The sequence below is a fragment of the Melanotaenia boesemani genome, chromosome 22, assembly GCF_017639745.1.
Source record: "Melanotaenia boesemani isolate fMelBoe1 chromosome 22, fMelBoe1.pri, whole genome shotgun sequence".
NCBI classification, from domain to species: domain Eukaryota; kingdom Metazoa; phylum Chordata; class Actinopteri; order Atheriniformes; family Melanotaeniidae; genus Melanotaenia; species Melanotaenia boesemani.
The window spans coordinates 9,936,326-9,960,640 of NC_055703.1; the positions used below are offsets into that span (position 1 = coordinate 9,936,326).

At 37.6% G+C, this 24,315-nt stretch overlaps 1 protein-coding gene across 3 annotated transcripts in view; it reads left to right on the forward strand.

Annotated features, from left to right (window-relative positions):
* The first annotated feature begins 1,317 nt into the window (after positions 1–1,317).
* Positions 1,318–24,315, forward strand: part of LOC121633567 (1-phosphatidylinositol 4,5-bisphosphate phosphodiesterase beta-1) — a 113,306-nt gene continuing 90,308 nt past the window's right edge. For all 3 annotated transcript variants that reach the window (XR_006009091.1, XM_041975670.1, XM_041975671.1), the window contains exons 1-2: positions 1,318–1,639; positions 6,302–6,379. Coding sequence is in view for 2 of the 3 variants with exons in the window: in XM_041975670.1 (XP_041831604.1) it covers positions 1,541–1,639; positions 6,302–6,379 (177 nt within the window). In the remaining variant the exon portion in view is untranslated. The remainder of the gene's footprint in view (positions 1,640–6,301; positions 6,380–24,315) is intronic.

Sequence of the window (24,315 nt, forward strand, 5' to 3'; positions counted from 1 at the left end):
CACTTACGGACGAGGAGGTGAGCCTGACACTGTCAACCTGGGCCACGTTTCAGAAAGTGGGTTTAGTGAAAACTCAGAGTTGGTCAACCCAGAGTTGCGCTTTAAATTCAGTTTGTTTAACCCGCTTAAAGTAAAGTAAAACAAGCCTTCACACACTATATGACAGCAATTTAAGAACACACCCATCATTGTCTCTCTCACAGTCACACAAACATCCACATATATGCACAAACAAAGCCGTCTCCCCTCCCTACATTATACACAAACAAGAACTCCACAGTTTCTGTTTCTTAGTACAAAAATAATAAAAGTAATAAACATCTGGCTTGACGCCGCTGTGAGGAAACAATATCTTGGGGAACCGATCACACCAAGAGCCAGCCCACCCATTTCCACAGAGGCCAGCACAGCAACCACCCAGATCAGGGCAGACCAGAGTCCACATCACAGCTGTAGGACTGCAGCGCAGAACCCCCGGCCACTGGGACAAGGGCGATCACCACGGCAACAACCCCCAGTCCAAGCAGGCAAAGCTCCTGGGGCGAAGGATCTCCATGAGGAAAGGAATGGCTGTTATACATCTTGTGTTGTTTACATTTAGATAACATAACCAGTCTTTCATGATCTCAGTTATGTGTGGATGCAAACTTTAATAATTACTGTGGTGCTCATTAGCAAAGTATACATTTATGAGCAGTTGCTGCTTTTGGGAAGGGTGCTGGGGGACAGATGTTACACCAGGACATGATGTATGAGGGTGGAGGGTGGTTGGGGGGGGGGGGGGGGGGGGGGGGGGGGGGGGGGGTTTAGAGTATACCCACTAGAATAAACTAGACTACACCACTGATATATATATATATATATATATATATATATATATATATATATATATATATATATCTTCTAATAATATAATATAATATAATATATCTTCTAATAATATAATATAATATATATGTCTTCTAATAACATACTCAAAAATAAGTCAGCAGTTTTTCAACAGTCGGTGTTGTATGCACCTGCTCGTTGTAACATTATTGTCGATTTGGATCTCGTTTGTCAGCTTGGGACCACCAAATGGCCATCGTACTGCCACGGACACACGGAGGCGCCAGATCACTTAAAGCATCGATCCTGGCTCGTATTGACTTGTAGTTCCAATTTTAAAAGCAGACGTGCAACTCATTCAGATGCACTCTTACTCCACCACTTTCTACCCCCCACTTTCTCTCTCTCTCTCTCTCTCTCTCTCTCTCTCTCTCTCTGGTGCGCGTTCTCTCTGTTTCTCCTGTCTTTAGTTGAATCCTGCCAGTCAGTGGCCACGGTCCGCTGCGCTTGCGTCCACCTCCCCAGCTCTCCAAAACCCAGACGCGCCACCACTGTCGCCGTCAGTACGGGCATGACATATTGGTTGCAGTAGTGGGCTTCCGTCAGCCTGCTCTTTAGCAGATTACAAAGGAGTAGAAGAGAAAAACGAGTAGAAGACGGAGAAGTGACAAATTTCTTGCCGTACCGCGCGTCGAGAAGAGTAGATGAGTCAATGGCTGGGGCACAGCCTGGAGTTCATGCGCTGCAGCTCAAGCCAGTGTCCGTGCCCGAGTGCCTCAGAAAGGGCAACAAATTTATGAAATGGGATGATGTAAGTAATGGTCGAACAGACCACCCGAGTCTTTTCTTTTCTGTCATGATTTCTGCACGCGTTATTTGCATGTGAATACTACTACAATCGACCCCATCACACAGTCCATATGCGACTCATGCAATAGTACAGCCGATAAATTTAATTTCCAGAGGAGACCGCACTGATGGGAAGCTGATAGTCTTTGCCATCCCGGTCAGAACTATAAAGAATAAAAAGATTAAAGAAAAAAATATGTGGCTAATGTCCACCGACAGGTGCTTTGTTTACATTCCCTGTATACAGCATTGGCACGGGTACGCACGAGTGAGTGCACGTGACAGTGCCAGTGCATGTGTGAGAGAATTTGCTCGTTAAATCTAATTAACCATTTGAAATAAACTGGCTTCTCCTTCTTTACTGTAAACGTTTGATCAATTAACCACAATCTATGAATCAGTCAAGAGTCCCCACCTGCATTCTGGCAAGACCTGTAGCCATCTTTTTTTTTTTTGTTTTTGTTTTTTTTTGTGGTGATTTTCTTTTCTTTTTGCTGTTATTTTCTTATTTATTTTATGATCTGAACATGCATTGAAAGTCTAGCTGTTAGGAAGTGACCTTGATTAAAATTGACTACACGCTGCTGTTGAGTAAAACATAACCCTTTCAGCAGACAGCCATGGCTGCAGTGCAACTCTCTGAAGCAACACATCAATATGCCCCTTTAATAATCCTCTAGAGGATTCACACAAGCGAGTCCGCTTTCTAATGAGTTGAAATTCAATGACCTTCCTGGACTAATGTTTATGTTCATGTCCTAAACTGTCATAGTAACTCTCTTGACACTTGAAAGGACTCTGGTTTTTCCAACCCTCATGTTGTTGATTGTTTGAGCATTCAAATATTAGCGCTTTTGCAATCTCTTCACTCTTTCTGTGTTTTCTGTGAATGTATAGAGATGTACCCACCTGTTACTATTCTTATTGCTAAACTTTTACACACACTCATGTGTGGAAGGTCTGTTGAAAAACTGATCAAATTTCACATCACATTTCATGTATATTATATAGATGCTGCTAATAAACTATGCTGCTGTTTTTGTAGCATTTTCAAATATAAATTCATGAGCTCATGTTCACGAACACATACAGATTCACCAAGTTCAGGTTAGCCAAGCACAGCACAGATGGTGCCAATGGATGAGTGCTGCAGAAGTGTGAATGTGGTCAACACAGACAGCAGAGAAGAAATTATGAATATTTGTAAACCTACTGCTCTGCCAATCAGAGAGTCTGAGTATTTCTCTTTAATTCCTGAGTTATTCCTTGTAATTACTAACGAGCGCTTCTTCCTTCAGCTGTGTATTTAGTATGTTGTTAGAAGGGGTGTGAGGAGTGAGTCTGTTTCCCCCAAGAGCAGTTTGTACATGCAGGCCAATCTCCAGAACCAAATGCCCACTAGGCCTTTCCTGCAAACCACAGATGAACTCACAGATATTTTTTCCATGTCATTTCCCATGCACTTCCTTCCTTTTTCCTTTCTGTATCATTTCATGGAAAGAATCACAAAAGAAAACAGAACCAAGCTGAAAGAGAGAAGCTATAATGAAATGTCAGTAGGGAAGGATTATTTTAAATAATTTGCTTCTTATCATGACTCTTGGATGTTGCGCTCTCCAATTTCTTTCCAAAAAATTGTATAAGCAACAAAAATGTTCTCAGATGCATGCGCTTCTTTGATTTATTGCTTTACGTTGACATTTCTTTCTTATTTTCAGTTTTACTGTAAATTACAGAATGTTTTGCTTCCCCTGTTGGGGGATAAATAAGACTTAAAGATTTGTTTTCTGGGTGGCTTTCTGCATTTTAGTGCACAAACAGCAGCTGTGATTTTTTGGGAAGCAGGGAGTCTGAAGTCCTGAGGAAAAAGTCTGGACACAACAGAACACAAGTTAACAGCACATAATGCTTGGTTGACTGTTGAAAAAGAATAGAAGACCAATTAGTACACTCTTCAAAATGTTTACACAAGTCCCAGACCTCCCTAACTGTCAATACACAGACATGTACAGTCACCTTATATTTTTGTCTCCGCTACTTGTAGATTGACTGAACATTTCTGTGGCAAATATTCTAATTAGGTGTTAAATTATCATTTGGATTGTATCGTTCAGTTGAAATGACACATTTAGTATATTTAGCTGCTTTCTCTTAAAAAATAAGAGGTTAAGCAGCCAATCAAATCCTCGATGAAAGGGAGTATTCAAGAATCCCTAACAAGAGTGGCATGATATAAAAAAATGATGTTACATCTGTGTGAACAGTGATTTTTATAAGCTTACATTTGTACCATGTCCCTTTGGTCTGATGCACTCTGAATAAGATATTATCAGGCTGCACAGGGAAACTTAAAATCCCTTTAAAGCAGCAAAATATGTCATTAGTAAACTAGAAATGCCCTGCTCTCTCAAATAAACCCCCTTAGGTGATGGCTAATAGTACAGATGCTTTACAAAAAAATATGTCAAAGTCTCTTTCCTGGAATCAGTTCCCTCAGGGTGATTGGACCTTTACAAGTCATTCACTAATCTAATTTTTCTGCAAAAAACAGCACACTGCTTGCTAATGTCATCCCATTAATGACAAATCTCTAAAAGAGTTAAATTACAGTAAAAAAAAACTAAGTAGCTAAACCGACACAGTTGGTCCTGATGGCACAAGTGGGTCGGACAAAACCAAATACAGACACACACACACACACACGCACGCACACACACACACACTTCAGTAATCTGTGCAAATAACCTACTTTTCTAACCCACAATACAATAAGCATTTTTATTTGTTTTTGTAAAAAGCACCAGAAGATCTTTGCAGACTTCAAAATGACTTAATGTGCTTGTTGTGATGACAGTAGAGAGTTAGGACATTAAAAAGAAGTTGGTGAAAATTACTGTTTTCTCATCATTAGGCAGATTCCTGGTGCTCACAAGCCATCCTTTTTACTTCTGGTGCTTTCACAGACAATTGATTTATCGCCATGTCTTTTTAACGAAACGAGTGCTTGACTTAGTTCACAGGAAATAGGGAAAACTTAAAGAAAATCTGTTTATTAGACTTGTCATCATTTCACGATTCTTTTAGTAACTACTGATGTGTTAGCAGAGGACTAGAAAGACATTGATATGTAAAAGCTGAGTTAGAGAAATTGGTTCGTTTATCCTAGAACTGCTAACATAAGACACTTTTTTTCCCTGGCCTTCAGGCTTTGGACAGTGTGTGTACTACATGCATTCAGTGGTATGAGCTGTGTCTTTTGACATTCAATCAGGCCTGCTGAGATTGTGCAATCATGTGAACACAACCAAAATGATTCCTTTCGAGTTTAATAGATTTCACCAGAATGATGGGTTGCCATAGCAAACGTCATTATGCCTCTGATGCGACACTTTACTATTTCTAACTGAACATTTCATTTACTTTCCACTCACTTTCCTTCTTCTTCTTTTTTTTTTATGTGGGATTTGTTATTTTCCACAAACATTGATTGTCATATTTTGATTGAATGGAATTATTTATGTCTTTTTGCACCTTAAAATGGTTCAGTCTGGCGTCCACCAGCTCCCAGCCCAATGCTTTTGATAACCCACACTGCAAAGTTGCATGGGTCGTGCCCAAATATAACGAGTGCGTAGTAGATACAGACCATTAGCTTTGGCTCCACAAGCGGTGATAGGGACATCATTAGTAGCCTCATGAAGACACTTTGAAGATTTTCTTGCTCTGTGCTGCAAATACCGTTTCCATCTCTCTGATCTCACAGCCATGGCTGATTGAAGAGGACAATATGCTACTGTTCAGCTGAACCACAGCCACTATGGATGTAGAGAAAAAGGCAAAGGCTCTTTCTTTTTATAGAAGCATCCAATAATATCTGGCATTGCCATGTGTGCCTCAGGGTCATACTGTGTGTGAGAGTTGGAGCCGACTGTATGTAGAAACTGTGGGAAATCATTTGTCGTTACAAGAAAAGAAAAAGGAAACATCAGCGATGAAACAACCTGCAGCTATGACTGCAGCTATTGAAAATACTTTCACTCTCTTACTCGCATGCACACACACATACCTGATATAAATGCCCAAGGGGACTGTCCAGTGGTCCCAGGTCCATCCCTACCTCGAAGTCTAACCTAAACCATCACAAGTCTATCCTTAACCCTGAACTTAACCATAACCTAAATCTAAAAACCCTTAAACCAAATCTTAACTTTCAAAAAGGTTTTTCACCCATGAGGACAAATTGCGATTGCAGGAAATTGCCATAAATAGGTGCACTGGCAGGTTTTGGTCCCCATCATGGAAGTAAAAACAAGTGCATGCACCCACCCACACACAAACACTGCAAGCTTCTTGGTCATTTGTGGTAATGCCTCATCTTGACTTGGAAAACACCCTAAAAGGAAAGGATTGTGTGCTTGATACAACATAAACATGGATTTTTAATGTCATTTCAGATTCAGGAATGCAAGTAGTCGTACAAAACTATGCTTTGATGCTGACATTAATTGGTTTACCCAGAGAATATTCTTTTGTACTCACAAAAGCATAAGAAAGTCAGACAGGAAAACACTGTTATGCAGACACACACATATTGACTCCAGATGTCTTAATTTTTTTACTACAGGATTCAACCACTGTGACCGCAGTGACTCTAACTGTTGACCCCAAAGGCTACTTCCTGTATTGGACTGACCAGAACAAGGTAAGACACTATGCCAGTGAACCAGCTGTTTTCGGTCTGTTTAGGCCCTGAATATTGGAATTGAGCAGCTGAAAGTCTTTTTTGCTGTTTTAACTTTTTAATTTGAAGATTAAATTCAAACATTCAACAAATCACAAAAGGTTTACACTACATTGTGCTTAGAATAACTCAGCAATCACAGCACCCCCTCCCATTTTTTCAATGTTAAAATGTAGGATAGCTCACATTTATGTCTTATTAAGCTGAAGGCTTTTTGTGAATAGTGAAGGTTGTAAAACTCTGACAAAGCAAAAAAGTCTGTCATATTGTTAAAAACCAAATGACTGATAAGGGAAAAGTGCCAAACATTAAACAACAGGGTTTTGTTGTGTTCTTAAGTGAAAATCAAAACTGCCTCTGTGTCTCATTTTGTTGGGCATAAATCCAAGTAAGTGTCAGCGAAAAGCTACAAAATAGATTGAATATGCATCTGCAGGCAAGGTTTTTGTTGCAAACTGTACACCATGTAATCCTGCCTCTTGATGCAGGTCATCTGTCAGAAAGCTGATTTCTGCTGCGTGTTACCTTGGGAAGTTAACAGTGTTGCATGTTGAGAGCTGCTATATCAACACAGCATGCTATGATCTGCTGGAAGCCATCCAAGCTTTTCATTATCTGCGACCATTAAAAAAATCTAGTTCTCCATGTCATGGCAGCAACATTAGATTTGTGGTGGTCACATTAGTCTTTCCAGTTGTTATTACCATGGTGCATTTAGGATTATTAGAGAGGAATTACAAGTAGTCAGGGTATATTTAAACACATGGAAATTGACATATTAATTGTGCTGACATGAAATAAACAGCCACATCCAAGCAGGGCTTGTACAGCTACATGAGAATCCTTCAGTCAAATTTGATAGTGTTTTTGCTTACACTGACCCATTCTCATAAGAAAGCTTCCTCCTCTCTATTCTGACTTAACCCCCCCCCCCCCCCCCCCCCCCCCCCCATTTACTACCCAGGTGCCAAAACATGGCAGCCCACTGACCTCTAGTATGTCTACAAATGGGTCAAATGCAGAGCTAAATTTCCCTATTGTAAATTATTGAAGTATAAATTATTATTATTATTATTAGTAGTATTAGTATTAGTATTAGTATTAGTATTATTATAATTATTATTTTTTTTTTATAATTTTTTTTAAACCTATAATAAAGCATTGCTGGAAAAGATGCAGAAACCTAAACTGCTGCACCTGCAAAGCTTAACTTGAAACCTGTGAGAAACCTCTAAGTTGCATTGTGTTTTTGCATTTCAGTTATAGCAGAGAGTTGCATAACAACCGGGAACAAGGTTGTGAAACTTGAGATATCAAGTACTTTCAGTTTACGTTACCTTATCTAACACTTCCTTCCAGTTTAATCTCAAAAGAGTGATTGTTATCTGCAGAAGGGATCCCAGTTTGCTCTGCTTATTTGTATTTACAGTTATTGAATAAAGGAACGTGATTACCTGGTGAACTCGAGCAAGGGAAGGTAGTTAACAGTGTTGCAACATCAGGTTTAGTTATGCTTTATTTTTTCGTGCCATGAAACTGTTTTTCTTTTTACTAGGTTGTATCATCATGGAAACTTGTGCTGAAAACCGGTCCTGCTCTGAAGCAGATTAGCTTTTAAGATAGGCGATAAACTTCCTTCCGATCAATCGATTCTCTTTGAATTGCATGAGTCAGTAAGTCAAACATTTACTATGCTTTTTGACTTTAACTGATCTTCATCCTGATGATTACTCTAAAGCTGACTTTTAAAGATAGGGAACTAACTTGAATTATTTCTATTCATGAAAATCTCTGAACTGTAAAATATTTCCTAGTAGTTGTCTTATACAGTGTATAAGCATAATAAACTTGCAGAACTTGTTTTTTATATTTCTATTTATTCACATCCATCTTATAAAATGTTAAAATGAAGTAAAATAACTGGACAACTTTTTGTTTAGATGCAGCACAGTCATATAACTAAATGCACAAATGTGAAATCATCAGATCTACTTGTGCTTTCATGAAATGACACTGACACTGATCAGATATTAACTAGCATATTCACAAAGTAGACTTTCTTTAATATATTTTTTCAGCTTTTTTTCCTGCTTTGGCTGCAGCAGTAGTTTTGCATTTCAGCGTCCTGGAAATGAAAATATCCGTTAGTGGTCATCTGATGCCATCCCCACCCATTTTACATGAAAGGGCACTCATCAAGAAACAGAAAACTGGGTTGATTCACCAGTTTACTGATTTGACTGTTAAAGAGCTTCATTATTGGGTTAGTGAAGCCAGATCACATAAGGATAAGCCTGAATATGTTGAACCTGCTTTGTCGTACAAAGCTTTAGGTCTGTCTATCAAAAACCGCTCAATAGGTATAATGTGCTTCTGATCTATTTATGTGTCAGCAATGGTAGTCACAGCTAGACTAATTAATAGCTGCTTTTGATTTAATGTTTTCCTAGATGATAATATTTCACTGCAGCCATACCAGAGCAGAGACAGGAGTGCTGACCAAGCCTTTACTTCTTCACGCACCTTTCTTCACAAATGCACATAAACACATCTGCTACTACTGTTTTTAACGGTGTAAGGATAGTGTAGTGTTGCCAGCCTGCTGTAAAAGAATACACTGCATATGGAAAAAAAAGATTGTGTCTGCAGGGCACATGTATTGTTAGCAGGGAAAGGCTTTTCTTTATAGAAAGAGAGCAAGTCAAAGATAACCAGCTGTAAGTGTGATTCTCCACTAAGAGAATTGAGACAGACTTGGCCTGGTTGACATCAATCCGTCATTATTTCCTGTGGCTCTGTTATGAGGCACGGATTTTGAATGATGAGGCTTTTGTGTTGGTGTGTTTATGCATGTGGGTGTCTGCTCTGTCTCCCAGCAGTGAGAGCAGCCCTGCCACACACGTAATAACTCAAATTCATACCAAGGGAAGCTTGGACAAAACTCTATTAGGGCATAAAGAAAGGCACCCTCCACACTCCTTTGTGTCACTGTGTCTTTATGTATGTTTATTAAGATGTCTTGTCTTGTATTTTTGAGAACATTTATTCATGATGGTATTGCACATCTGTTCAACAGACCAATTTAAACAAGCTATGATGCTCTGTCCAGTTGTTAAGTGTGTTTGTGAGACTCAGCCTGATGGCCTGCAGAGTAAAAGCATTCCTTGGATTCTTCAGAAGCACAGCAGAACTGTACTCACTGTGCCAACTGTGCTGATGTTCAGCCACTCATTGCCAATGACAGATATAGTTATTCCTGTATTTTATGTTTTACTATTTACCAAAGGCCTTTAACCAAGCCTCATGTTCTACCACTGGAAACTAGTTAAATATTTAAATAGCCCCAACCCCCTTCTTGTAGATACACCAGTAGTTACTCAGAAAAAAGGACACTGGACCTTTTCTTTTATATTTGTTTTGGACTTTATTTAATTACCTATAACTTTATTGTAGCTCCAAGACATGAAATGACTTGATATCCTCCCCAAAACAAATGACTGAAAACAATATCATGAAATAGAGATTGCAAAATCAATTTAATTTTTCCATCCAGAGATATTGAGGAAATCAATCTGACAGCAGTGTGTGGATAGCAGGGTAATGTGTCTTTAGCAGACAGATCAAATCGACTGTCAGATAAAAGATGATACCTTAGACTGTCACACATATATAAAGGCTTTGCTTTAGTGCACAGCAACATTTAAATTCATCATATTTATCAACTTATTTGATTGTTGGCATGCCAATTAGTGCACTAACATCACAAAAGAAACCGATTTTGGGAAATGTCAAGAAAATGGAGGCAACTCAGGATATGAGTTAAAACAGCCTGAACCAATGATAAGCTTAATTTGATTTTTTGCCTTCACTCCCTTCCTGCACTAGTGGACACATGCCAAAACAAGAGCTTGAACAATGCTGCTCTTGTTGAAGATGTTTAACGCACAGCAGTCTGATGTCGCTGAAAGGTTTTGCACTTCCTCTGCTTTCCCTCTGTAGATACAAACAGGTGCAAACTGTGCAGAGTCCAGTTTGATGTGACCTGTATCGGCATGTCTGCACACTGCTGTATTTTCCAAGAGGGCAGAGCTATGTAAACCACTGCAGTCATAATTCTCATGTTTGTATATTTTTGATTTGGAGTCCATTTTGACACATTTTCTGTTTCTTTGTGCTTTCCTCTTCACTTTAAAAACCATAGAAACAAATTCAAAGATGAAAAAAACAAAACAAGTCTGTTAAACACAACTGTGGCTAAGCTGTTAATGATAATGGCAGTATGTATGGCATCATTATTAACAATAGTATGAAATGAAACAGCACAATTAACTGAGATCAGCACTGTTCCAGCGTACATTATATATTCAGTAACAAATTAATCATAAATATTGGTGGGAATTCACCATGTTGATTAATCAGTAGAACTGAAATATAAATCAGTAGTTGGTATCTTTCCTTTTGACTATTTATTCACAGGCTGTTTCAATGTAGTAAACATCCCGGTAACAAAGAGTTGAGGTGCTTTCCCATACAAAAAGAAAGCAAAACAAGGAACTGAATATATTTTTAGTTTCCTTGTGCTTCTGTGACTCTGAAGGGGGGAATTGCGTCACACCTGATGTATATCATTGATGACAGATTGGAAAACTGGTATTACCTGTTATCAGAGCGTGTGATTGTTTGGCTTGTGGGGGCATTGAATTTGTTTATCATCAATCTGCTTTTAAGGTCATTTGCTTTATTGTGATGCTACAGTGTCAGTAACTGCATCTACAGCCTTACCTATATGTGACAGCTTTGTCACCTAAATGTTCATTTCATATGCCATGTTTGTACCAACTTCAGTTAAAAAAATGGGTTTTAATGATTAGCAAATCACTACTTTTCTACTGTACATTGCAGCATTTTTAAGTTAAAAAATCAAATTTATCATTACATGTGTCAGGACAGAGGCCACAATAAACCCAAATAAAGTGGACAACCTCACACTTGTACACACACATATGAAGATCAACATTGTTGTGGTGTCCATCCGAGAATAGGTACTTCTACAACAGGTTAAAAATAAGTTTGACTCCTGTTGGTAGAGCCTGTTTTCAGTGGGAGGAGCTATGCATCACTGAGAGGTGAAGTGACTCAGTTAAATTAACAGCCTTTTTAGTGTAGTTGCCATGCGACAGCACACATCTTGGAAATGTCACATTGTCTCAGTGCAGGCTCATATTCTGAGGAATGTTGCTGCTTTGAAACTGATATCATTGTTCTCGTGTGCGTGTGTGTGTGTGTGTGTGTTTGTGAGGGTGTATTCTCCTGAGCAGGCTGTGGTTGTAACAAAAGGTTAAATGCTTTCTCTCGGGAGATTTATGTTTCAGTAGTGTGCCAATTTCAGGATATCCGCTGGACAAGCACTCAGCATATGGCATTGAATGATGTTCAGAGGTGAAACAACGCACCCCGGGCCAGAACCAGACTCACATAGTTGGTAGTTGGTATGTGAGGGGGGGTATCTGAATGAGGCTCCAATTGAGCTAATATGCAGCAAGAGTAATGCTCTTTAATACACACTTGAATGGGAACACACACCTTATTCTCTCTGCTCTGTCATTGTGGAGTTCACACATCTGTTTTCCCCCACACAGCAATTTTCTGTGATTACCAGGGCTGCAGCTCCTCCACCTCCGTCAGCACTATATGGGAGTGAGAGACAAGGAATAAATCTGCAGCCCATCTACTGAAAGTGAATTGTGACCTCTGCCAAGTTATAGTCTGGCACACAGAGGCCTTATTTCATCTACACCAGCAGTCAAAGAAAGAGAGTGAGAGAAAAGGGAAATAATAAGATAAATATGATGAAAATGATGACTCGCTTGTTAAAAGATGGTCATAAATCTAATTTTAGTGACATGTTTTAGGCTGATAATTCATTTTGAGAGGGACTGGACCAGGTATATAAAATGACCATGCTCATGTTTAATAAGGGACAAGGCAGTCAGATCTGTTTCTAAGCTATGCTTCAACACGTGATGTAATGAGATGTCAAGAAACATTTCCATTTTTAAATTTTCCAAAAGATGCATTGAGCTCCTGATTCTTTTGACATTTGTCTTATTTTGATACAATAATTTTATCTATTTTATAGTTTAGCCACTGCAAAGTTTTGAAGGAATGAATTCGTCACTAAGCCATCAGAAGAATAATGAGATTTTGAGTTGAAATTGTCAACTTTTGGGGGCTGTCTCAAATCAAATCGAAATCTGCAAGCGGCTGCTTTGGTAAACCCACACAGACTGTTTGTTAAAACTGTACATTAACATTTATTGTGCCATGTATTATAGTGACATTTTGCATTTGCTTGCTGCTGTTTGCCTTACAGAGCTGACATTTAAGCCTTTCATATGACTTGGGATGGAAACTATGGTCACGTAGCATTACAATACAATGGAATAAAAATAGTTAAAATAACAATACGTTTGGTTAATTTTTCAACTTTGCAAATTTTACTGTAAGGCTGGACTTGGTAAATGAAAACAGTTATATGTGTCTGTAATAACGATGATGGATTCAGATACATAAAAGATCATTTTTTGCATCTTCAATCTGAATGTCAAAAGTTAAAGTAAATACAGCACGAAACAGTGTTAAAAACTGCCCTGACAAACACCGGAGTATACTGTAGGTTCTCTGTGTCTTAGTTAAGTTGTTTTTTCATGAATGCTGAGGTAAATAATTCCACAGAGTTTCTCAGACCAGGGGTTCAGACACTACTACTAACTAGAGTAGATATGAGTCACCCAGAGGGTTATGCCTTGCAATAAACACTGAATTGCATCAGCTCACAGCAAAAGGTCTGGGTAGTAAAAACAGTTGCCACTGTGGAACATCAATATTATGACATCGAAACCAGCATCTCTGTGCCATTATATTTGGAAACAGCAAATGCTCCTATGACAGAATGTAATATAAAAAGTTTTTTTTTCCATTATCCAATTTGTTTTTCTTTCTTTCTTTTTATTAATCAAGTGTCCTGAACAATCTTTCCATAGTTTGAGAATACAAAATGAGTTCTACTACTTTGCAGAGCAAAACAGAAGAAGAACCTGTGGTCAGATTTTTGGATTGTGCCACTGCAGAGTGAAGAACTCTCCAGCAAAGCTGAGAACCAAAAGCTGTAAAAGAAAGGTGTTAAAAGACAAGAGGCTTTGCCAAACTATTTAGGATTAGCAGTTCCTGGGTGACTTCAGCAGGCTTTGTTGGGGTCTGACTTACTCCTGAATTCGATTAGCAACTTTCTCTCCACTCCTGGTTTGGTCAACAATACATGCTCAAGCACACACACACACACACACACACACACACACACACACACACACACACACACACACACACACACACACACACACACACACACACGTTAAAGAATAGGAGAAGAGGGGGGAACATTGCTCTTTTCATTTCCTCTCCTGACTTACTGAAGGTCTGTTCACAAAACTTGGAGGCAAAAATCTGGAAAGGACATTTTTGTTTGGCTGTTTTAGAGCCCTTTGGCTGATGAAAGGTTTCTTGGTGCCAAAGCTGTTCAGTGTGAATCCCTAAGCCTTGACAGAGTCTACCAGGGTAACAGAAACAGAGATCCTGCACCAATCACAGCAGTTCTGATTGGGCAGCTGAATTCAAGCGATAAGCCTAACTACTCTTGCAGTTTTAATATTAGAGTGACAGTTATGGTCCAGTGTAATGGATATGAAGAATAAGTATTAATGTGAGTGACATTATATTCTCTGAGTTATTACGGCTTTGTCGAGTGTTCAGCTACAGGGTGTTTCCTTATAACACACACCTGCCGAGTAGTTTCAGATGTATGTAAGGTTCTCATTTATGGTGCCAAGCAGGATTTCTTATGGTCTTATTATTATTTTCCCTTTCTGACTGTAACATACACAGTTCAAGATGAATAGTCTCCATATAGCCAATGATGTTGCACAGCTTGCCATTTTGTGATAATGTTATTAATTTGGGGAAAATGACTAAGTTGTTGCCAGAGATATTTACTGTTAAAAAATTAAGAAGTTGACTGAAAAGAAATTAATAGTGTTTTGGTGGCAGGTGATCATGGAAGTACCAATATGTCCTTTAAAATGTTCATCATGATCAGTTAGTAGACTTCACAGAGCGAACCATCTTCTTTACCCTAATGCTTCATCAATTAATTATAATAGGCAAAATATTAATCTGGATTTTTACTTTATGATAGATCACACAGGCAGTTTATAACAGAAATGGACCATATTGTTGGATTTAGTGTCTGTGTGCAGTAAAACAACAGCTTGTGTTGGTCTAATCAGGGATGCTCCTTCTGGCTTCCCATTTAAAAAAGATGGCAGCAAAGTGAAGAGGATGATTAAGCTTCTCATTGTCTCGTGGGTCCAGGTATTTATAACGTTTACACTGGCCTATTTCTGTGCCACTTATTCAAAACTGATCTCTGTTGCATTGATTCCCTTCATTTGGCACAGACCGTAGTCGGATATTGCCTGCTTAGTATTTGCTTAGTGTATGATGGGGGTGTAGCACACTGTTGCAGGAGTGGGAGTGGAGCAGGAAAGGAATATGGGAGAAAAACGGTAGACTTACTTTGGATGAAGATGACTTAAATAATTACACAGCGTTTCTCTTTAGCTGTCTCGACCCACTTACTAAAGCAATGCCAGAAAGCCACTCTTATTTGAAGCGTAAAAAAATAAATCTAAGGATGCCTTTTCAGTGGCAGTGAAAGGACTTAATGAAAATTTGATGTGGAGCCCTAGATGTATAGTTAACAGTGATTCTGGTAAATTGACTCAGCTGAAAGGTCTGCTACACTCTTACACTCCCTATTTCTGTTCAATTCTGTCTCTGTCAGTCTCTATTTTTGTTTAGTTTTAACTCTGTTGGGGCCCTCTGTCAGTGATGTCCTTACTGATTACCTCCACGGTGTGTTACCTGTTAAGTCAGCCACTGATTATATATGGGTTTGGCTACACTAAGATGCAATGCTCTGAGGGAAATTACTTCACACCAGTGACAACTGTTTTTATGAAATGGCAGTTGCTTTGGATTATTTTAATATATTTGATGGTACTTTGGTAAAAATAAATAAATAAATGATTCCAGTTACTAACAGTGTCATGATAAAGTGTGAAATATTTATATGTTACATGTAAATCACATTATCGCTCTAGGGTGAACCAGACATGAACCTTGAACATTTGAACCTTGAGCAAAGAATAATGAGGAGTAGGGCTCTGTAGCTTGTAGGCCCCCAGGCAGTGCTGCAGCTCAGAGCTGTCATTCAGACGCATCCTTGATTTGAATAGATTTAAATGTGCAACAGAGTCTGCTGTCGTACCTGTCGGTTAGATATTTGCATGACTGAGCCGAAACTGCACTTTTGATCAAACTGTACACTGCAACACAGCTGAATCAGTCAGTGCCAGCCTGTTTATGCTTACTTTTTTTTGTTCATAATTCTGTCAACCAGGCAGTTCCACCCAGCTGAATTACTGAATGCAAATAAAGAGATAAATAATGTCCTATGACGGCTAGCTCTTTAATCAGTACATGCATCCTGGACTCACAAGTTTAGGAAACTTGACTTGGCCTAATCTTTCTTCTGTTGTTTTGACACATATCCCAGTTATATTTAAAGTTATTCCCTCACACACATAAATAGAATCATAATAAAAAAATGCTATGTAAATCTGTTCCGTTTGATAACACTTGAAGACTTACATTATTTTGCATTTAGCTGTAAATAGTCAGATTTGACACCTTGTTCAATAACCATGTATTAACCCTTTGATGCATAGTGTCCACTACAGAGGACACATATTTAAAGGCTGTTTTTAAATGTATGCATGGGTGTAGAACTTTATTGGAGATTAGTGCGTCCCCAATACTGCCACGTATAAAGAATAAATACATTTGTTATAGTATATATACATACATAGTAATTACCATGTTTGCCTCAGTGATAAACAGGACAAGAAAATGATCCAGGTGTTTTTATAGAAAATGTATGTTATATTAATATGACAACATATTATTTTATAAAAATTTTCATAGATCAAATAGAAAAATCAACACACTGAGTAAAAGTTAAAATAAGAATAAAAATCAGAAAAGCATCAATGTGCATGTCTGTAGAAGTAAAATATTTTATTTAAAAAAAATGTGGTACTGTTTTGTAATAATTCATGCACCAGAGGGTTTAAGATGGAAAAAGTTGCATGGTATCAGACTTAAACAAGAGCTTAATGTTTTAAAACTGCAGTTCACAAGCTGATGGTTGACATCACCATAGCCAAATCAACATCTTATACATAGTGTCCTTCATCGTGTCTAACCAGCAACCCCTGAACTTTGCTTAACTGAATAAGGAGAAGCAGCAGGAAATAAAATATGCTGAATAAGGATGATGTGAGCAATGATGAATGGCTAATGTTGTCCTTCAGACACCTCAGGATGCGAGTAGAAATTGAGGTTGACAGTCTTACCCTGGGGGATGAATGCAAGGTTCTGCTTGGTCTCTTAGTTGTTGTCTTTGACATGCTTCTTGTCAGCAATGATGATCCTTGACATAAAGCTTGGAGTGGTTTGACACATGATTTTGGTTATCTTGTGTATTGGATAATTAATGCACAAGTTTAGGCCTAAGTTCAGGTCCACTGTATGCAATCACAAATGAGGACCTGTGAGTGAGTTAAAAACTGGATCTTCATGTACAACATGCACTAGAAACACTGTAAGGAATATCAGTAATGCAGTAATGTAAAAACACCAGAAATAAAGTGAGCTTAAAAAGTAATTTTTAAAGGGTTTTTGTGCTCTAATGACCTTTATTTGACAGTAGCTCAACAGGAAAAAGCTGCCCAAGTGCTTTTATAATTTCATTGTTTTTTCTTCCTGTGGCTTCCAACGGCATAATAAAATGGTTTATACTGTATATTTTCTTTCATTTATTAATTTATTTTTAAGTTTAGATATCTTAGATTATCTGTCAAATTTTAAATTTGGATCAAAATTGGATTAAAATTCGTTCAAGGTGATTTGATTCAAATAAAAAAAACCATTCTAGTCCAACTGTGTCCAGCGAAATCAGAAGTAAGCTTGAGCAGAAAAATAAAGACTAGATATAAAACAAAGGTTTTAAAATCTAGTTTATATCAGCAGGTTACAGTACAAATTATAAACCAGATATAAGAGAGAATGATTTGGGTAGCTTTATTTGTAAGAATATTGACAATGTATGTGAGTTTATAGCACAACAGGCATTTAGTGTGAACAACAAACAAGCAAACATATGTACAATATGTGCAAAATTTTATTTTCGTCTTGTCCTATTTAATAAAAAAAAATTAAAGCTCCCTCTCTTATCATGTAATAAATATACACATGAGTTGCATCTTATTAAACAGATGTAGATGATTTGTTAGCTAATCTTAAATGCATCATATAATAAAGTATGTATAGGACAATTACCAAAAGTGCAGCAGCATCTCTCCTTAAGTAAGAAAAGTTTAAGCCAGTTACTTGAAGACCACTGTCCTGATAGATTCATGTGTGCCCCTGCATCAACAAGGCAAATCTTCTTTACGCCTTGTTTTCAGGTTCTGCACAAGCCTCTTAATGAACCAATTATTTTGGCCAGGTGAACACAAGTAGGGAAGCAAAAACCTGCAGGACAGTGGCCCTTGAGCACTGGAAGGGTCATGCTTCAAAAAAGGCTTTCTCACATTTTTCTGATAATGTGAGCATGCATATATGTGTTTATTAAATGAATCGCTTCAACTTCTGTCTTTCCTGATGCATCAAATCCAAAGGGAACTCATGCCAATGGTTACATTCACTGTAAATGGGAGTGACTGCATTTACCTCAGATTTTTTTTCTATTTTTCCTTATAGATATTTGAACTAACAACTTTGAAAAAGAAAACAAACTTCCACTTGCATACTTGGTTCTTGCATAACAAAACCAAAGCAAAATCATTATGGAAGCTCATACAGTAATATACAGTGAAATATGATCAATTCCCCTGACACCACTAGCTTGTGGTCTTAGAAACCCTGCATCCCAAATACTGAATATTTTTATGTTTCTTGCACAGGTGGAACGTCACACAAACGATAAATGCTTGTGTTGTTTTCTTTTTCTTCAAAGAAGAAAAAGTAAACAAAGAAGAATTAAGATGTTGACTCATATGTTGTATTTATGTCTAATAGGTCAATCTGAAGATAATCTGAAGAAATTAATAAAATTTTCCTTGATTTGCTTAAATTGTTTTGTTTATGTTGACTCAGTTACAAAAAAGAACTTATGTTGGCAGGTATACACTGACACTTCAACCAAAAGAAATTAAATTTAGTGAGAATTGTGTTTTCTCCATCTTCTTCAATCCCTTCCCTTGCACTTTAAGCGCTAACCTAGCCCAGTTGCCATGACGATCCAATCCATGCAGCTTGTTTTTTTGATACTGCGAGGTACCCTGCTGCTGTGATTTTACTGCCATTGCTGTTCCAAGCCAGGTGGCTGCTTTCCTCAGAGAGCCCCTTCAAATAAAGGCATTCAGCCAAAAGACTTTTAAAATCCCACTTTAGGCAAGCTCTTAGAAAAAGAACACAGTTCCTCCCTGTTTCATCCCATGCTTTCACAGGAGATCCAAAATGCCTCATGTTGCTCATCAGTTTGTTGCGTTGTTTCTGTTGGGGCCAAAAAACACCAAATAAACTTAAAAGCACCTTAAAAATTCTGAATTGTGCTCATTTTCTGAGGGAACAAGTCTTCATCACTTTTTTTTTATCCAGAACTTCATCCAAATAGAATGGGAATCCTTGTTTTTATTTATTTATCATTTAAATTTGACTATGCAGTGTTGGCCTTTATAAAGAATATCTCCTTTTCTATTATTCTTCTCTTCCCACCAAGTGCAGAAAGATGAGAAAATTAAATTAAAAGAATATTGAAATCAGAACTTCACAGTTTGAATTATCTATATCTCCTCTGAGAGACATCTTAAGGCAAAAATAGCTTTGATGGCAATCCATCATTAGTGAAATACTTATTGTTACTCTTATTCCACACCGATTTTTTCATCTTTTTACAATCAAAGGCATCTAATAAAGAGTCACAAACTCTATCGAAGCCATTCATAATTAACACAAAGGTGTACATTATCACTCAAAAGCCACACACAACAAACTCCACAGCACAATGCTTCAACATCCACTTTAGTATTTTACAATAACTAGAATGCATCTTCCTGTGGGAAATACATACATTACATACATACACACATTAAAACAAAAAAAAAAAAAACAAACAAAACACACACACACACACACACACACATATATATATATATATATATATATATATATGTATATATATAATTTCTTTTATTTTTGTTTTGTTTTATTTTAATGGTATATACATGAATGTAAGATGTGAGGGGCATGCCGTAAAATGTTATTTCTCCATTAAAGGCTCCATGTTTGATGTGCAGACAAACACTGCTGTTTTCCTCCCTTCATGTCTTTTTTTCCAACCCCCCCCCCCCCCCCCCCCCCCCCCCCCACAAAAAAAATATTGCAGAGCCTTTTTTTTACAATTTCTATATTTTTAAAGTATCTGTTTAGTCACAAGATCATTTAAAGTACAGTAATTTAAAGCCATGCTACCATGTAAATGAGATCTGGACACAAATTACCTCACTGAAGCCAGAATTACCCCATGAGAAAGCTTACAGTAATGCATCTAAGAACTCCCACAAGCCTTAAAAGCTAATCTAGGTCAGACTGCCACACATCAAACAAACTGTGACTTGCAGTTTTATGCTCAAATACTTACATTTCATCTGTAGTTCAGCAAAAGAAAGATGTATGGATCTCTATTTTAGATTCAGTGTCATCATGATTTTCACTTGAAAGTGGTGCAAGTTGTTGATCAAAGCACATATAGAACCGTTCAGCCTTTGGATAATACATCACTCAAGTTCCTCTGCCACATGTAGTCTTGATTTACCCCCGACTTCACTGTTTGCCCATTCTTCTGCGTTTATTTTAACAGTAAAAGTAGTTGCTTAGTAGTGCAATGTTTTACCAATATTTAATTTCCAAGGTACAGCAAATGTAATTTCTTTAAAGTTATGGATAAAAATAGAAATGGAGAAGCTGAAAATGTATTTTCTGAGTTAGTAGTTATGTAACAGTACGAACCTGAACGGCTCACTCAATGACATATTTACTGACCCAGGCAGCCGCCCGCAACTTATAACTATGCAAGGGTTTAGCTTAGTTTTTGAGTTGGTAGAAACTTAAGCACTAAATACATACATCAAGCAAAGTAAATGTTAGCTTTAGCTGGCTATCATGTACATAAGCATACTGCTTTAATTGATTTATCATGGCCCTCTCATTAACCTCTCCTTTCTCGTCTGTCTGTCTGCCCGTCTTTTCTGCTCTTCCAAGCAGGTTTCTCCAAATTAATTGAAGGTCATCAATAAGTTTATTGATGTTCAATGAATCAGGGCAATAGAAAGCTTACAACCATGCCTCATATTTTAATAAAGCAATTTTTTATTGTTTTTGTTTTCAAACAATTTCCTTTTTAATAATTGAATGAATGATGGTTTAAGTAAGTAATCAAAGAAAAAAGATTTTTAATTGGATTTGACAGACTTAAATTGGTTGATGGTTGGCTTTATTTTTACTTCTTTCTTTGTTTTTGCTCAGTTTTTTCCCTCTAGTTAATTGTTTACAGGCATGTTGGAAAGGGCGTCGTACCTTATGTTTACTTTCAGAAGCTCTGAATTTGTATATCTTCCATTTAAGTTAAGCAGATTTTATGTTATATTGATGTTTGCTATAATACAGACATAAAGCTTTAATAATTACATTAGATGAGCTTGCCATGGTAAAAAAAATAAAGGGCCATAAACTACACCAGCTAGAGGATCACTTGGTTTTCCTGCAACCTTTGCTTTGTATTATAGCAGCTGAGAGTACTTTGTTGTACTCTAGCTGTAGCTTCTCCATCTACAAATGTTATTTTAGAACATGTATTAATATTTTAGCTTTAAATCTCAGTATATATAAATTACATTGAACAACATTTTTTATTGTCACTTGTTATTTTATTTGGTATTATAATGTTATGTCAAGTAAATATGCCTTTTTTTTAACTAAATAAAACTAATAAATGAATTTAATCTAAAATGTTTTCTGACAAGCAATCACTCTATTGTCCATCCCCAAATTTCCTTTGACTGCCCTCTTCTTACTGTTCCCTTTCCGCTTGAGCAACTAAGTGTGTCACATATGTGGGTCACTTGCTTTCTCTCCCCTCTAAAGTCAATTCAATTTGGTGGAATGATATGAAGGTATCAAATTTAAACAGCTTGGACATGCTCAGGGGCAAGGGAAGAAGCATGGCAGAATGCCTTACTTAAAATACCAGCTCCTCCCTGCGAGTCTTCCTCGAGAGAGTAACATGACAGGATGGAGAAGAGCAACACCTGGCCTGTTACAGAAGATAAGGAGAGTGATCATGACAATTATTTTTCAACCGCAGATCAGTAGACAGACTGAAGTCAGGATGGCTATGAACTTTTTAAGGCCTGTTTTGTTTTTTCCATCTTTACAGACTTATTGTTCTCAGATGGTAATTACTGTTTTCCATTTGTGGTATTGCTAAGGGTTTGTTGACAAGCATAGATAAGTACCTGTGGTTTCTTTGACAGGAAAGACGATAAAATTCGTCCAGCTTCTGAGTAGCATTGAGTTGACAGTATAGTCTTACCAAAAAATGGCATGAGAGATCGTATGGACAAATCTGTATATTGTGTTTTAGACAAACTCATGGAATTTGAATTGAACAATGATAATTCAGTACAAGTGATGTAAAAGCTACTACAATCAGATTGTAATTTTAAGATTAATTTAAAAGGCTTTAGTCTTTGGACTGTTTGATTACCATTAACCATTGGCCACAACATCGTCTGGATGCCTTTGGTTGCCTGCACAGGGAAGGATGCAGTCCTCTAAACTACTAAGCTCAACCACATTGCTGCAACTTCATTTTTCATCTAGTTTAATTCTTCATTAAACTCAGATTAATCTACAGGCATTGTAGCTTTGTATTTTAGCTGTTATGTGCTAACTGAATAAAAATGTCGAAATAATCTAAAAACCAACGATCCTCTTACAAGGTCTGTCTAGTAAAGAAAAATGTTATATTATCCCATGCAAGCAGCAATGTAGCTTGATGTGCCAGATGGTATACTACAGTTCCGTCATCCACTGAATGAATTTAAAAAAAAATATCCTTGGCAGGTGATTGGATGAACCATCTGTTTATCACCTCAAGTGGAGCCAGATGGTAAAATCAAACTCTGGTCGAAGCCAATTGGGGAAGGGATCTGTTAAAGATGCTGGTGTTGACTACTTTCAACCTAAAACCACCAGTAGTCTATCTGCTGGTACACAAAGCTGACTTGTCTGACACAACCTTCTCATCTACAGAGAGTTACTGGTAAACCTTGTCTTTTGTTTTGTAAGCCTTGTGAAAATCCAGCTGCCTCATATAATAGGCAGTATTGTTTAAAGGGAGGCAGAGTTGGACCAGGCGAAGATATTATATTGGATGGATTATAGTTAAATATGATACAGACATGGTCTTTAGAGGATCACCAGGTTGACATTGTGGCCTATTATAAATTGTCTGTTACTAATAGCATTATACAGTACTCTTGTGTCTTTCATAATGACTCCTTAGGACTTACATTTTATTCAATTTGTGCAATACTTTGGTATTGCACAAATTGAATAAAATATCAGCATGCAAACAGGCAAAATTGAGATTGAAAATACAGGGAACAGTGACACAGAATCCATATATGATAGGCTTGGAACAGTCACAGTACAGATATAACAAAAATAACTCTGTTTGCAGTGAAGTTTTTGTAAATCCCAATTGCCAAAGTCCTTTCTTTTGCATTAAAGCCAACATGCCGTCCTCTACTGTCCTTCATCATCCTCTTCCCACGATAGTGTTTACTTGTACATGTTCCAGCCAAACCTGTTCTTGAGAAAGAAAAAAGAGCATGTGCACAGAGAGGGAAAGGACGATCCAAAAGTGTTTAAAGGAGAGATACAGGCAGAGAAGTAGAGACAGACTGATTTCCCTGTAGAAAGAAAATGAGAAATGCATTTCTTCTGGCCGCACACTTTTGTTCTGACTTCAAAGGAACCGAAGTTTGCACTTAAGAAGTGTCTAGATGAGGTGATGTGAAAGATGAGAGCCAGTACTGTACAGTATGTGCCACTGGCAGTGATTCTCAAAGGACTTCAGTGCAGCAAAGGCACACACAGAAACACTGATCACATTTAGCTCATATTGAAAACAGACACATGGTGTGATAGAACAAACCTTTTAGGCAGTGCCTGAATACCAAGAATTTAATTTGCAAGTGATTGTAACCTGCAAACAATGGAGTCTAATGTTTAGGCTGAATAAGGAAATGAGGGTGCTGTGAAGATGCCTATAGGAGACTGTATTTTTTGATTGAAAAGACACAAAGTTCACTCACATATTTCATTGTTGCTAATGAGATCGGTGCTGTTTGAGTGGCTTTGTCTGCATGTTCACATATTGTAGTGTTTGTGCTTGTATCTTATCTTGTTTTCGATTACCTTAATTGATCCCCTCTGTGGATTTCATGCAAGTATTTACAGTTTATGCATTCCTATGTGTGTCACTTGCTCTTTGACTCTGAAAGGGGTTGCTGTGCAGCAGATAAGAGTTGCGTTATTGTGCCTGGTGGATGCCGAACAGATAGAGGAACAGAATTAAGCAGTGTGTCGGA